The sequence below is a fragment of the Centroberyx affinis genome, unplaced genomic scaffold (genome assembly GCF_046629955.1).
Source record: "Centroberyx affinis isolate AG114_WGS23_722 - 3 ecotype Tasmania unplaced genomic scaffold, CSIRO-AGI_Caff_v1 ptg002676l_1, whole genome shotgun sequence".
NCBI lineage: Eukaryota > Metazoa > Chordata > Actinopteri > Beryciformes > Berycidae > Centroberyx > Centroberyx affinis.
Window position 1 is genome coordinate 634 of NW_027280860.1, and position 16,445 is coordinate 17,078.

The window sequence follows — 16,445 nt, forward strand, 5'->3', positions numbered from 1 at the left end:
GGGCATGGCCACAGACATAGACACGGCCCAATGTTCACAAGCTAGTTGATTAGCTAACCATATTTTACATGCTCATATGCCCTTTGATTGATTGCCTATTCTCTGGGGAGTTGTTGAAAAGCATTTTTTGGAAATGTAGGTAATCACTAACAGAGGTAGAAGCAGAAGAGGCGGGTTTCCTTCTAGAATGCATTTAACACCACAAATTGATGATGTATAACATTGTAAGTTTATCCAAGGATGGATTTTTCCCTCAGTATCTTTCTGCCTCTCACTCTGTCTCTTTGCATGTATAACCCTTCCTGTGTGTGTGTGTGTGTGTGTGTCCTTACTTTGTACATACAGATACCTGGTGAAGAGCTATCGGCAGGTTCAGGCGGGCCAGCGGCTGAGCGGGATTGTGTCGTACCTGAATGAAGCAGAGCAGCGGAGGGTCCAGCCCCAGCCCGTCTCCGCCAGGCCAACCGTGGTCAACATCAACGACCTGGCCAGCCTGGTGGAGGTCTACAAACTACGGGCTGCCAAGTAAGACACAAGTAACTCTGTTGGCATGTGGTGCGTTTAGGTGTGCGGGGTGGAGGTCGGCAAACTGTGGATGGCCACATAAACAACAGAGGAATGAGTGAATGAAGAAGAGGAGACAAGAGTAGAAAAATCTCCTTTAGTTGTTCCACAGTCTAGCATGAAGACTAAGAGTGATCAGCTTTCTCCACAAGGCCCCAAGGCTCTGGAGCAACCTGCCAACTCGGTATCCTCCTCCTTGTAAAACACTTTTAAAAATGATATTTTTAGGCTTGCTTTTACTTGAACTGTGGTTTGTATGGTCTCCCTTCCAGTCTGATCTGATGTTGTCCAGGGTGAATCTGCTGTTGGCTATTTTCCTGCCTTCGTCCTACTTAGATTCTGACTTTTTTTATGCTGTCCTGATCATCGCTGCATACTGTCAGGCCTTAGTCGCATCTAAATCCGTTTGGCAGCACAGACAGTTCAGGGGCTAAGTCGGTCTGGTGGAGGGCGACATAATGTGCCCTGCCAAGGACACCAGAGAGATGAAAGGCAAGGGAGGAGTGTGTTTGGTTGTGGTCATTTCTCCTGTGCCCGCAGCATATTTATTCCTGCAATATCTCCTTCAGAAAATCTAGATGAAATTAAATGACATATTTCATTGCCTAAGTGCACTTACAGATTTGAAGGGCGACCAATAGGTGCTATTGTGTTTTTAAGTAAAGAGATAGCCACCATTGCCCTGACAGCACAAAGTCAAAGATGATGATAGGTTTGCGTGCGCATTAGGTAAGCTGGCAGGTATGAGTGTGTTATCTTTTGAATGCGGTCGTTCTACTAATAACACCTTTGGATAACAGGGATTGTGTTTCTCTTTGTAGACTGGTAGAGCTGGCAGCTAAGAGCATCCAGCAGGAGTTGCAGCACAGGAAGAGCCAGGAGGACGCCTGGAACTACAGTGCCATCGAACTGGTCAGAGCATCAGATGTAAGTTCAGTTTTGTGAGTGTGTGTGTGCATGCATGTTTTCCCATTTCTAAAATGAGTTAAACCTAACCTTAGCCTAGGAGGCAGTGTTAAAAAGTGGCTATATTGGCCCATGGCCAACTCTGACAAGCCTTGAATATTGTCCTAAGGCCAGTGGTAACCCACGCCTGAAATATTGAGTGTGAAATAAAACTCGCTCCATACAGATACTTCTTCAATCTCTCTCTGAGCTTAATCTTCACACTTTATCTTCCTCCCCTCTCCAGGGACTTCATTAGAATTTTTAATTAAACCACGATCCTTGATTCCATCATGCGATCATGTCAAAAACATGATTTAAAAATATATCATGTTCATTCCTTGTCTTATATAAATTAGTTTTATCATTATCTTTTATATCAAACAAAATTGGACAAAATCAATGTAACCCACTGATTTTGGTATGAAGATATTTTTAGCTCATTAGATATACTGACAGCTTTTCACAGCTCACAAATCACACCTTTGGCTTGGTAAGCTCAAACTTAATGCACCGCATGCTTGTATATAAATGAGGTCCCAGGCGTTGTTCTGTAGCTGCTAGAAGTCGAACTCCAATCCTACTCATCCTCACTCTGTTTTTATCCCGTTTTCCCCCCTCACACGTCCCTCTGAATCTCTCTCTCTCGTCCATTTGCCCGTCCCTGCTGTTCCTCGTCTCCAGGCCCACTGTCACTACGTTGTGGTGAAGCTGTTCGCCGCCAAGCTGGCCGAGATCGGCGACACAGCGATACACTCAGTGCTGTCGACCCTGGCTCTGCTCTACGCCCTGCATGGCATCGCACAGAACTCTGGGCACTTCCTACAGGTAAGAGTAATGATCAGAAATGAAACGAGCACAGATCCTGTACACACCCATGGCGCATGTGTTCAATTCAATGCACTGAAGCATTACGGCATGGTTATTGCTTAAATAATTCCACTAATGTCTCTTAAATACCACACTGTTAATAATGTAATAACATTACCTAACGTTAAAGTTTATAGGGCAACGGAAGACGTGGATGTATGTAAATTAACGGCAGAGAGTGGGGCTGAATGTGGGAGCAATGCTTGGCTAGCGCAACACGTTTATCGGTTAAATTACCTATTCCACGTTTATTGGTTAAATTACCTATTCCATGTTTATCGGTTAAATTACCTATTCCACATTTATTGGTTAAATAACCTATTCCACCGACATCACTTAAATACCACAGGTAATAACGTGACTTACTGTTAAGGTTTGCAGGACAGCAGAAGATGTGGATGTCTGTAAATTGAGGGCGAAGAGTGTGATTCAGTGTGTGAGATCCAATATGGCATTAACAGTGTATGGGAGTCAATGTGGCATTTTACCCATAGGTGAGAGGCCATCTTTTAGTCAAAGACGCCTTCTAGAGGCCATCTCACGAAGCAACATCTCACTAAGCGTTACCTGACTGACTGACTGACTGACTGACTGACTGCCAGACCTGAATTTGCCTTGAGATGCTCTGGGGAAAAAAGTAATGGTCTACAGTCAATACTGTCTTCTCAGCCACCACTGCGTATAGCATCATACAGGACTTTGTAATGACTGACTGACTGATTGCATTTTCAAGGTTTGATGGTTTGATCAAGAAGTTTGGCACAAGAATCAACAGAACAGGTTTACTCAGACACATGTCTACAGGCAAGGCTTGCCCTTTGATCTGAAGCTAGAGTCCCTAAATACCTTGCAGGACATGATATAAATGGAGAGCTACAGTTGACTTGTTTTTGTATGGCACATCTCATCTATGTATAGTCAGCTCAGCTGTGTATTGGGAAAGGAAAACTTTGGCAGACTTTTCCGGTTCAGGTGTGTGTTTGTTGGCCTTCTCTCTGTCTGTGTGTGTGTGTGTGTGTGTATGTCCCACTGACTGCATGTGTACATGGCCATGTTAAAAACTAAGGAATTTGTTAGTGAGTGGACTCTATTTGAAGGATTCTAGGATAACTACTAAGCATTTACAATAGTTTATTCACCTGACACACTTGACTGGCACATACAGATGGCATGAGTAAGAAGGCAGTCTAGATGTGCAAAGAGCAGTGCTAACTCAGAGCTGTGAGTAAATGTATTGATGAAGACCAATGTTGATCCAAGGCTATGTGTAAGGGAACAAATAAGGCTTGAGTCATCATGAGGTTTATGCCAGTCAGCTGAATTCTGGTCCTTCAGGCTAAAAATCCCACATGCAATTGTTTCTCTGTAAAGATTCTGCAAAGCTGCCCGGTGATTTGCATGTTCCCTGTACTGCGCAGCCTGTCGGCCTCAGTGACCACTTCCGTATGAAAAACCAGCCGCTCAACCGCGTTACAGATGGGACTGAATGCTGTCTTTGTCTCCCAGCTAACAAAACGGGGGCTTTGTGTGTCAGATACTATTCATGATCATGACTTTGAGGTCTTTCGTTGAAGTGGCTTTTTTTGTAAATGAATAAGAAATACTGTGCAGCGACCAAGCCTGTGTCCTTTTGATATATATATATATATATATATTTTTATATTTAGCTCTTGAAATTAAATTTTGGCTTATTAAATGAGCTTTCACTTAAAAAAAAAAAAAAAGAAATGTGAGACTTCACGCCTCATTCTTGAGTCTGAAGACGGGTATAAATCAGGACCACAGCTTGCACCAGATGGTTTTTGGACTTGCCAAGGCAAACCTAATGCCTCTCCTTTCTCTTTCTCCCTGCCTGGGCGGTTGAGTGTGTCCCAGCGGCACGTTTTCATCCACATCTCTCCATCTCTCTCGTTTTCCCGCAGGCCGGTCTGCTGAGTGTGCCCCAGGTGCTGCAGGTCTCCGTCCGTATCAAGGAGCTGCTGTCTCAGCTGAGGCCCAACGCCGTGGCGCTGGTGGACACCTTCGACTACCAAGACGCCATGCTGCAGTCGGTCCTGGGGCGATACGACGGGAACGTCTATGAGAACATGTTCGAGTGGGCCCGCCGCTCCCCCCTCAACCGCACTGAGGTCAGTCAGGGTCCGACCTGGGCTACATGATAGTAGTGGCAAACAATTCTTTAACTTGCTTTGAGTACTAGGTGGTTGGGGTGTACCGCATCAGGATACTCCACATAGTGGTTTAAATTTGTCACAGAAGTTACAGAAAAGAATACTAAATTGTCTTACACTTGCTCCCCCACTCTTCTTCCCTCCCCAGGTTCACGAGTCCTACCACAAGTACCTGAAGCCTCTGCAGTCCAAACTGTGAGCTGACCCCTGACCCCTGAACCCCGGCTGTTGCCCTTCAACCCCACACGGATAGGCAGAGCGCTAATAATACTAACCCAGCCATCAGCCGCCGTCCTCCAATCAGAAGGGTCTATTTCGCCCTGCTCTCCTCTCTTTTCTCTCTCTGTGGCGAAGTTGACCCTGGGTGCTCACTGGGGGTCAGCCTCTCTAAAGGCCGTGGTACGTGGGCAACATTTTGGAGGGATGTGAACAGAATGGGCTATAAGCAGGAGAAAGAACTGGTTCAGGAGATGATAACAAGCACCTAAAAAGAAAAATAGTTTGGGAGGAATAGAAACCAGGGCTGAAAGTGATATCTAATACTAATTTTAAATTTGTATTTCTTGACTCTCCTCTGCCTGCCTGACTGTCCATGTGGGTGGAGTTCCTCATTTCCCACCACCCCGAAAAATCGTACTTATTACCCGCTTATCACTCACCTACATTGCATCAAAGTGTTGCCCACGTATCAAGATCTTAAGATCGGCATGGACTGGCAGTGTCAGCCTAGTCTCCCAAACCTGCCATTTGCGGTAGCTACGTTCTGAAGGGGAAACCCAGATCTGCCTTTTCTCTCTCCCTCTCTCTCTCTCCTCTCTCCCTCTCCCTCTCTCTCACTCTCATGTTGCTATAAAATAAATCACTCTACTGGACTAATCTGCTTAACAATTATCAGTGTGTAGGTTTCAATGTGTAACGCTTTATATCGTACTCCATGCGTAGAGACTGAGCTGAGAGGACCAATGAGAGACGAAGCATGTGAGAGGGTCTAATGATTTATGGGGCATTCAAAGACTGAACACGTAATTAAACCCTTTGGGGATGATGTGTTTTTAACATTTCTCAGTCGTTGAGAAAATTGGTTCAATCCCAGCATTTCTCATGATGTATGATGGCTCTGTGTTTAGCAGTGAGCATGAACGGTTGCGCTGGTGTGTTTGTTCGCATGCGTTTGAGGGAGAGACTGTGTGTTTGCGTGCGTGCATGTATGTGTGTGAGTGAGAGACAGAGCAGTGAGAGCTTTTTGAATTATTATTATTATTATGATATGATTATATTATGATTATGGTGCGAGGTGAAGTATAATGTCAAGTGTATAAAAAGCCCCTCAGAAGAGGAGCAGCCTGAATTTCTGATACTCAAGTGCTTGATACGGCCACATATGTGCGCATGAGAATCCTCCCTCCCTGCTGTGTGGGGCTTAATTATTACTAAGAGAGATCACACCAGCCAACTTCCCGGATGGATTGCTTTTTTTTTTTGGTCAAAAGATGTACAAAAAAAATTGTATTTTATATGCATCTGCTGTTAATCCTGCTGAGATGCTCAGATCCTACTGAATTATTCAGGCTTTACTGTATTATTCTGATTCAAACATGGCTGAAACATTCGCAAACTACATAACTCTTTCAGTCACAGCTCCTTCATTTCTGTAATTACAGTTTTACGTTGGCAAAACCTAAAATTGGAAATAGAGTCAATAAACAGAAATTTATGACAAGAGGCAACAGAACCAGCTGTATTAAATGTTAGATTTTGTGATTACACCGCGATTAAAAGGGGGAGCTGTAATCTGAAGCCTCTGTGAACTGTAAAGATGATCCGTGGGATAATTATGTGCCTGAGGAAGTCGTCTTCCCCTAGTCTTAACTAATAGAGAATGTTCTCACACAAGGCTTGTGACATTTCATTTCTGTATTTCCAGACACTCGATCTGTTGATGATTTCTGTTGTAGACATAGCATGTGTGTTTATCAACATGTACGGACTAAGCTGTTTTGTTTTAGCATATTTGTGTGATAATGTGAAGATATACGGGGTTCCCACGGGCCTTGACAATCCTTGAAAGTTTGTGGATTTGAGAAAAATTAAAAATGAATGGATGGCCTTAAAACTTGTTTTTTTAATTATTAAAATTATTCAGTATGCCGCCCTCAACTGTTCACCAGGATGCTTTGACTTAAGGGGTAAAATATCAGGCCTCTGTGATGTCCAGTACTGACCAACATCATGTGTGACCCCAAAACATTTCAAGTTTTTCTTAAAGTGACATTATTCAGTATGACGTCCAAGTGAGTGTGGGAACCCTGGATATATTTCCTTGATTTATAGTGATTTTAAACAAATGTGATTTTGTGTATTGATTGTAATGGTTGGTAAATAATTTGCCAGTCAGATTCTATTAATAAAAGGTTAAAATAATCAATGTGTAGTCAGTTCATGTGTCTTGAACCACTAGATGGCCAGCTGGAATCGATTATAAAACTGCTCACCAAGATCACTTCCCTAACCAGCGTTCATTTAATTGATGCATTTTCTTCAGGCCACTTCCCAAACTGTTCCCAAAATAGATGTGCATTAGACCACAGGTCCTCATCTGATGAAATTTTTACTTTGTTTACTTTCCTGACTGTTGTTGGAGATCATTTAATTTAGAGCAGGCTAAATAGGTGGGGAGATAACAGTGGAAACTAGTAAATAAAACATTTCTTTTGGATTTCCTCAGGCCCTCTACTGCTTTAGGCCATGCATCTGGAACAAGCTGTTATTTTACCAAATAATGACAGGGAATGTGCAAATTATTCAAAATAGTTTATTCAGGCTGAGGCATAAGTATGTTTTCATATCAGTGAAGCTCAGCAGGGAGGTAATGAATGACACCTGAACTCCTTTACCACCTTCTGAAGATGAGATGAGACTAATGATCAACGTGGAGGGAAGTGGGCTGTGGTCTAGTAATAAGATACAGCAAAGAAAAACAGAATATAAATAGGGACATAGCAAAATGAGGGTTATATAAGCATACACAACCTACAATATCAGCACTAGAGCATGCTAAGTAAAAATTTATTAAGAGGATGTTCAAAATAGCTGCAGTAGTAGGCTACTTATTGAAGAAAAACGAATGAAAACGTTTTTAGGCTATTAAGTTGCCATTTGTGGAATTCATTTAACCCCCTTTTTGAGCTAAACCTAGTCTTTATAGAATAAAGTCTTAATTGTAGGGCTTAATAGTATCAAACCTATAGAAGGTGCATGATAATAAAATGTAAACCAACATAACTTTTGAAATACAATTATTGTAGGCTTCTTATGGTCTATCGGTCAAACCTACGGACTAAACAGGAAGTGGGCATGGGCATCAAGACATGTTCATACTGGAGTTAATCATTGACTAAACACAACTGGGCTCAATAGTTTATGTTAAGCACACCGGGCCAGGCGGAGGGCTTGGACCGGACTACCACGGCTCTTCTGCGGGTCAGGTAGGTCGTAACTCCGCCTCCTCTCACCCTCCTCCTCCTCCTCTGAGGAGCTGCAGTCAAGGATGTTGGAGGAGGAAAAGAGGGAAGTAGTGAGCAACACACTGGAGAGTAACGTACATTACTGTAGCCAGTCGGACCGAAATATCTGCCGTTAATGACCCATAACCGAGTTAGCTCTTGGAGGTGAGTGGCATAACGTAAAGCCTTTGCTAACGTTACTTTTATTTTTTTGTAATGTAATTAAAAGTGTGCGTGGCGTTTGGGTCAACGGTCATTATCGAGTTTTTAAAATGGAGACAAACTAAAGTGAAATGGCTTCAAATGATATGCAGATACTGTGGTAAAGCGGTGTTTGAGTAAGGTCTAGACTTCAGCCTAAGCTTGGAAAAGGACAAATAATAATGTAACAGTTAATGGCATTTTTAGTGTTAGCTCGCAACGTTTCCATACAGACGAGCCGCTGAAAGCATGCTCCAGCAAGCCCTTTGTTGTTCTGCCTGCCGGGAGAAATGCCAATATTCATCGCAAAGTTATGATATTTTCCTCCTCTATTATCTTTTGTAAACTTAATTATATTAATCAATTTCGCGACAATCTCATTCAGTGCCTCATACACCCCTCCCATTTTTTTTTTCAAAAGAATGTGGGAGGGAGTGTTGACAACATGTGGTGCGTTTTACTGCATTTCAGTCAGGAATCTACTGTAACTGACTTTCTGCGTTTCCCAATAGACAGAAATAAGAAGTTCAAGTTCTTGTGTATGTTCTTAGATTGAATTATACATATTTAAGCCCATTGGTTCGCAAAATGGAGTCCGGGTACCTCCAGAGGTCACTGAACGGGTTCCAATGGGACTCCAAATGAGGAATAGTTTCATTTCACTGCGTAGAAGTTAGCACAGTGACAAAATGTATAACAATGACTGTTGTGTTCATGTTCCCTGTCCCTGCTGTTACCTCTCCACCTACTGCAGACAGTTACATAAGTCTGTACTACATTATATCTGCCAGCTCTTCTCAGATGGTGTTTCTCACGTTGAAATCTTATCAAATGAGAGTCTGTGGTCTAATTTATCTCTTTGGCTCTATGAAAAAGTTTGGCAACTGCGGCGTTAGCCAACTCATTACAGTAATGGACTCTTGACAGTTAATGTCTAAATAGTGTAGACTGTCAGTCAGTGAAAATCTAGGTCAGCATTTCTAGTCCTGCATAGCTGCAACATTTTCTCCTCTCCTTGCCAATTCTGCAGATCTTGTGAATGGTGATTTTTATGAGATGACTAGAAGCGAATTCAAAGTGGAAGAGCAGGCTGTTATTCCACACACCCGCATGAAGGTCAACATGAGAGAACATGGGAGACATTTACTAACAAGTCACTCATTGTCAGTCAGAGCCAACTCTTGTGTGAGATAATTGGATCATGTGAGACTGTGTACAAAGGCAGTATTACTGTAACTCTCTGGCCCTATCAGTGACATTTCAGCGCCCTTTCAGTAACTACTTTAAGACGACAATCATAGTATAATAATGAGCAATTATGTTGTTTCCCTGATGAAAAATCACTTTAATATTCCTAAAGGGACTTATAAAGTGTCTGTGGTACTTAATGTTTTATAGTGACCTTTTCATACTTTATGGTATTTTATATTGCCTAGGGAATTTCTATCATATCCCATATAGGGATTTACAGTTTTGCTGTGATATTTGCATACTTCCTTCTCTACTTTATTGTAGGATGTGTAAGAGGTGTTTATTAGTTTACAAGAGGTTAAATATTTTAACTGAAACAGAAACAGTCTCTATATTCCCTTTACTGGTAGGGCCTATAAACCAATTCCAGTGCTATGCTAGATTGATACAAACTCAATCAGAAGTGCTTGCATTCCACTGAATTTCTGCAGATGTACAGGCGATCCAGTAGAAGGGGAAGTCCATTCTATATAAGCATAGGAAGCAGTATTTATGTAATGCACCCAGCTCTGACCCACACAGCACCTGCCTCTGCACGGTTGAACTGGCATGTCTGTTACACCACCAGCGCACCTGCCGCTGCGCTAACGGGCTGTGTCAACGAGAGCCGTGACCCAGAGCGAATCAGAAAGTTCACATTGTGCGGCTACACGGAAACACCAGTCGAGCCGAAGGGCCGTGCTTCGCCGTAATCGGCAGAGAGACACTGGATTTAAACAAGAACACACAGGGTTCATCTTGGGAAGCCCAGTCTCCTCAATGCCCACAGAGCGGTTTGTTTTTCCGGCTGGATTCAAGCAGCTGCAGTTTTGATGGGCCTCTCCAGCGGTTCTCAAAGTAGGCTCTAGTGATCTCCAGGGGTCTTTGACGGGTCTCCAGGTTCTCCCCAGCAAACTGTGGAGCGGTTTAATTTCAGTGCTGCTTCATTTTGCTGACTGACAGAAGGTATCAGAGTGTTTATTCTGATCAAAGTGTTCAGTCTCTTCACTGCTAGCTCCCCACCAACAGTGGGCCAGACCTGCATTTCTGCATAGATAATTTCTAACAACAAAAATCTTGTCCATCTAATTTGATATGAAAAAGTTTAGAAAGCCCTGGGCTAGTCTGCTCGCCTTCAATTCCAGTCTTCTCTCACAGAGTGTGAGAATCAGGCTTCCTTCCTGGGGCTTTCCTTTCATGATTTTTATCTGTCCTCAGCTGCTGCGCTGCAACACGCCCAGAAAGTGTTGTGCTCCTCTCCTCTCACGTAGCAACCTACTTCAGTGTCAGGAGTATTAAAGCGGCCGGCCAGGCTGCAGGGATTCATTCCTGCACCGCCATGCCAACCCTCATTCCACACTGCCTGACGCATCATCTCAGAGGATTTGATGGTACGCGCAGCAAACGCTTTGGGAGCCGAAGTCTCATAAACCTTAAAAGGATTTTTAGGGGATGCGTTGGTTTTTCTACAGAAGCTCCTAATTGTTCCGAGAGCGGTTTGTTGTGACCATTTATGTTCATTGTTGCCGTCTAAAAAGCTCTTTTTCTTCTGTGTTTCTCGAACGTTGTTCCAGGAGGGGACAAAATGTCATTACTCATATTCTGTCTGGCTGCGCAGTTCTGTGTGTCAAAGAGAGAGAGAGAGAGTAGGCCGCTGTGTCTTTCTCAGCTCCAACAGCCAGGCTGGGCCAGTTGACAGGGATTTCTCCGCCAAAATCTTTAAGAAGTTAGCTATTTTGGGTGGCACAATGTTACACACGCACACATGCATGCACAGACATGTTGTAGCGCCCATGACAAACTGAAAAACATGACAGACTTTGTATCTGAGCAGCAATCTTACATTTCACCTCTTGTTTGGTGTATGGTAATATGTATGAATCAGATATTTAGGTCACATCTTGAGGATTGCGAGGGACTCTCTTGGACCGGGAGCGAGGCTTTTGCAGTGGAATTTGCAATAGTAGCTTCTTGCTGTGCAGGTTTGGGCATGTAGGCTCTTGGAAAATAGTGCTGCGTTTTAAGCTGTCTCTGGAATGGTTGGGTACTTCCCTGAAAGTGAGGTTGATGCACAAATGTATTACAAGATCTCTTGGTAGAGAACTTGAATAACTGTTTTCCAGTGGCTTTCATCTGGAATGACTGAGTTGCTTGAGGCGTGAAAATGCGGTGCGATTTTCAGCCAAAGAAGCGTAGTTGGACACCTAGAGAACCAAACTTTTGTTTGGTGTGTCATCATCATCGTCATGAGATATTGTGGTTGGAAGTGGAGTGAGGGGGCAGTTTCTTTGCAGTTTCAGTTGCTCCACTGACTGAGATACACGCACACACATACACAGATGCTACTGAAAGTTGGGCCCTGTCCTGTCTGAGAAACTGTCAGCCGATTCAGCTCCTGTTGGCATGATGACTGTGTCTGCTCAGTCATGCTCACAGTTTGTACTCTACACGCATATCATCAGTGCTGATCAAACAACACATGTCATCCACCTTTTGAAATCCTCTGGTGATGTATGAAATTTGTCAGGACGCCATTTCAAAGCTGCCATAAAAGATGCATAGATTGGTACAAATTCACATTTCTGTGTAAACTTTATATAATGCTGCTACTGCAAAAGCTTGTTTTAAAGCAGCCTCTTCATCCTCAAGTCAACTTGCCGATTTTTGCGTCCAAAGCTCTAGGTGCATTCGCTGACCACTGTCTCACCTATGGTCCTTTCACACTAAATACTATCTGGTCCACCATTTCCAGCATGGAAGTAGTCAACAGTCCAGTTTGTTGAAATAGATAGGCTGGATTAGTAGAACTCATCAGGTTCTCTAACATGGGAATAGTCAAACTAACTTGAATTCCATACAGAGTTGTGCTTTGTTTAAATACAGATGTGGGACACACAAAGTTTGGGAATTAACTATGAATTCATAACCCAGTATGAAATAGCGGATGGTTTAGTGCCTTCATACACTGCTCACACAGAGGGATACATTATTACATCTTTGTCATCTCCTCATCTCCTCCGACCCACACTGTCAGTGTGGGAAAGTCCCACATACAAATTGGTTGTTGCACTTCACGCAGTTGTCCACACACTTACTGACTGTGCCAGACATGAAATCAGTGTGAGGACATTATGTGAAGACGGTCCACTTTTTGCACATCATTTGTCCTCTCAGTCCAGTGCTGCCATGCCGTCTCCTGTGTCACTGCAGCTTTTAGTGAAATAATTACAATGCCCACTATTTTTCACCCCCCTCGCTCCAATACTTTCATAATCTTAATCGCACTATTTTTATGAAGGCATGTGAGTAATGTGTGAAATTAGCTTTGAGTTTAGATGGCACTCTGTGTCCGTGCAGAAATGTGGCCATTCTGTTGTTTTTTGAGCACACGATTCAAAAGATAATTATGCATGAATGCCTGTCATATAGGATGATGAGACTTTGTAGCCTATGGCTTGCTCTGCCCCCCTAATAAGTTAAGAATGTATTTCTGAATTTAAAAAAAAATAATGGATGACATTAATAAAAAATAAGGTTAGATGAATTGAATGGTGAACTTTTTAATAGAGAAGTTGCCATTCAAAGCGAGAAGCAGTGTCTTGTGCTAATTTTAAGTCCCCCACCCTTAGGCTGCATTCTCTGTTGAATTTAAATATGTTACCTAAACATTTCAATATACAATTAACATAAAATTGACACAATTTTACGCAGACAGAAAAATTAATAGCCTACATTGCCTGGAGAGTTAAAGGAGAGCAGAGCTCTACTAAGCAGACCCTTGCTGATGTCCTTTGATTTCACACTGAGCACTTTGGGGTTCACCCATAAACATTCTTACGGTTTTGTGTATCTCTCCTTTCTAGGATCTACTTGGGAAGATGTATATAGAACTTGGTGGATGGTCATAAGAGGAGGTGATGAGGCAATCATCTGACGGCCAGTTCCTCATTTGGCCTCCAAGAGTTTCGGAATAACATCCAACAGCAGATCAACAACATCAGCCGCAACAGCAGCCATTTCTGCTGTGGAAACACACAGTAAGATGATAGACTCTCAAAATGTCTAGCAATTCAAGAGGATTGTGTACCAATATTACAGTGGCAATCTTCGTGAAGTAATAGACACTGATCGCTGTTTATTGTAATTGGAAAAAGTAAGCAATATCTTACTCAAGCCACAATCACTGTAAGGCCGCAGGTTGTTGTGCAACATTGTGTAAATGTTGCCCTTCGCAATGTAAAAAGCCTAGTGACACCAAGTGACACACTGTGATAACCTACTGATTTAAGGTCATTGTTGCTTTTATAATGTGGTTATTGACATCTGTATATTAATTTGGTTTAGATACAGACTTGTCTAAGGCAACCTCAGTAATTATTTTAACACATTTTTTAATCAGATCCTGTCATCACCAGTGTCCATGGTAGCATGCAGCTGCTAGTTAGTGGGCCTACGCAACATTGCATCAGTTTGCAAGAGCAAGCGTGCGGTAAGGCGTGTCTGACACTCACCGCCTACAAATTCATTTGTAGGCGGTTTTTCAACATTTGAAAATTAGAAATCCGAAGTGGGTGACTAATTTTTTCCCAAGCATTTGGCACCAAATAATCATTATTTTGCCTCCATAGTAACATAACCCTGTACATATTGATAGATTTTGCGTGGAATACAATTGGGCCAAATGATAAATTAAACCCTTTCCCATTACTTACCTACAGTATATACAGTACATGGGGGGCTTGTGTATTGATTAGGATTATTCATTATTGTCTGCCTTCATCAAATTCAAACCCTGGGGCTGCTGCCTTTTATGATGATGATTTGATGATTGATGATGATTTTCTTTTATTTTCGTGCCATGCACACAAAGTGCCCAACCCTCATGGGTTTACAAGACACCAAAGTTACCGTTGCAGCGGCCATACATTTCAAAACATTTCTTATAACAAGATTACCGCTTATTATACAGCTTATTATACAGCTCGGTCTTAAACAAAATATTCTGCCTTCTCTCCCAAGCTTGACAAATAAAATCTGCTATACAATAGGTTCCCTTCTTGAAACACAACTCAAGTTTTTCATAATCATCCAACCCAAAGAAATCAACATAAATAGAGGACATTTTACTAAAAAGTACATCCCTTATGTCCTCGTTTTATAAAGATGTAAGGAAACCGAACCCTCATACCATGGCATTGGTCCAGCCCTACAGATCAGCCAGTCACTTCTGACCACTTGGTCAGAAGTAGTCTCTTTAAGAAATATCCCACGGATCCCCACTCCCACATCTTCCTCCTATACTTGCTTGAATTTCCACAGATCTTGTAAAAAAAAAATCCCTGTCTACCTCTGTCTTTGGCTCTCATTGTTTCTTTTCTTTTCCTGGCACTTCTCTATTGCATGAGCATTCTGTGGTCACAGGACTCTTGTCAGGGCACTATGGCTCCGACTCTTGCAGTGTTGACTCTTGGTTGCTTGTAATGTAAAAATAGGAATTTAAGCTTTCTCAACTGCTGCACACTTCGTAAATCACTCTGGATAACGATGTCAGGTAAATGGCTAAAATGTAAAAGTAGGAAAATGGCTTAACTTGGCACTCATAAAACCACAAATCGGTTAGGCTCACTATTTTAACAGCTCACTAGGCAGCAACAACAGGCGTTATTGGCGTGGAGGCGCGCTGTGTGATTTCTCAACTATTCTCCTGGCTCAGATGTGAGAAGAGATGCCTAAAATACACGGTGTGAGCTAAAGTTTGAATGCGTTCGAAAACAGCGTGTTGGATGTCTCAAACTGTGTGTTTTACACAAAGGGGGTATGAAGCGCTCGCGGTATCTTAGTCTCCCTGGCAGGAACATGTGTACCACCACAAACTACACTAATAGTTTGTTGTAATAAGATGACTGGTCTTGGCGTATTTAATCAGAACAATTTGTTGACAACTGGATTTCATCAATTGGTGCATCAGGCATGGAGGAGTACACACAAACACACCGACACACACCCGGGGCCAGGCCTCTCAGGGGGGGAAGAGGGTGACCCATGGTGACGCACTCTTCAGAGGAACACATGACGGCACCGAACACAAGGGGTGGAGGTGGCTAATATGCACACACAAAGTCCCATTGCTGCAACACTGATTAGTGGTCAAACATGGAGCGTGCTAGATGAGCCAGTGACTTATTGGACCCCAGAGAGGCAAAGACATGCAGGGACACACAGGGGAAATGGCGGTTTTCCATGTCACATGATGAGATTAACGATGGATGATGTCACTCCGGACATGCCTCTTCCTTGCTCTAACACACACTTGACTCACTGGGAGATGTGACTGGAATGAGTGAGTTGACTACTGCCTTGAGATTTGGTTTCTGCCCCATGTTATCCATTTGCTACTGAAGCGTAACTGGGACATAACATATGTAGCTGCCTCTGAAACCCATTTGTCATTTTTAGCTTTTTTTTTTTAGCTATTATAATGTATTATAATACATGAGACAGTACGCAGACAGTTAATGATCAGGAATGTTCAGTGTTTATGAAGCAAACATGCCCTTATGCTATGAGGTTACTTGCTGACTTGCTACCACTTCCAGACACGGCTAATGTTAAGTCAGCATCTTTAGCTAGGCAGAACACAAACCAAACCTTGAAAATCCCTTTATAATTCTAAAGCTGTTGTTTCATGGCGGACTGGGGATGATGCACGTTGGTGTTATGCAGAAATTGATCCCTGAGGAAAACCCTGCACCACTCGTTCTCAAGGTCTTCTACCTGTTGTCGTTGTTGACAGTCTGTAAAAAAGGGGTCTAATTTAAGTGTCATTTACTAACTTGCCTTTGTAGGGGGGAGCCTTTTACTCATCAACAGCATGATTATCGTTTTGGGGAACACTGCTCTGGTGATGTAGCTAATTGCCCTAAAATTGTACTGAATTAGCTCAGCGGAATAAGACCTAGCC

The 16,445-nt window shown here is 42.7% G+C and overlaps 2 protein-coding genes across 3 annotated transcripts in view; both read left to right on the forward strand.

The window, feature by feature from the left end:
• Positions 1 to 345: 345 nt before the first annotated feature.
• Positions 346 to 6,957, forward strand: LOC139657384 (peroxisomal acyl-coenzyme A oxidase 1-like; the record flags this gene model as incomplete). The annotated part of the gene is made up of 5 exons (XM_071535193.1): positions 346 to 525; positions 1,386 to 1,491; positions 2,194 to 2,337; positions 4,302 to 4,508; positions 4,699 to 6,957. Coding segments are annotated over 5 exons (688 nt in total), but the record flags the coding sequence as incomplete, so codon positions are not given.
• Positions 6,958 to 8,102: 1,145 nt separating this feature from the next.
• LOC139657385 (inactive rhomboid protein 2-like) overlaps positions 8,103 to 16,445 on the forward strand; it is a 35,920-nt gene continuing 27,577 nt past the window's right edge. Inside the window, exons 1-2 of one of the 2 annotated variants that reach the window (XM_071535194.1) lie at positions 8,103 to 8,218; positions 13,348 to 13,521. The gene's annotated coding sequence lies outside the window, so the exon portion shown is untranslated. The remainder of the gene's footprint in view (positions 8,219 to 13,347; positions 13,522 to 16,445) is intronic. The other variant, XM_071535195.1, reaches the window with a different exon arrangement.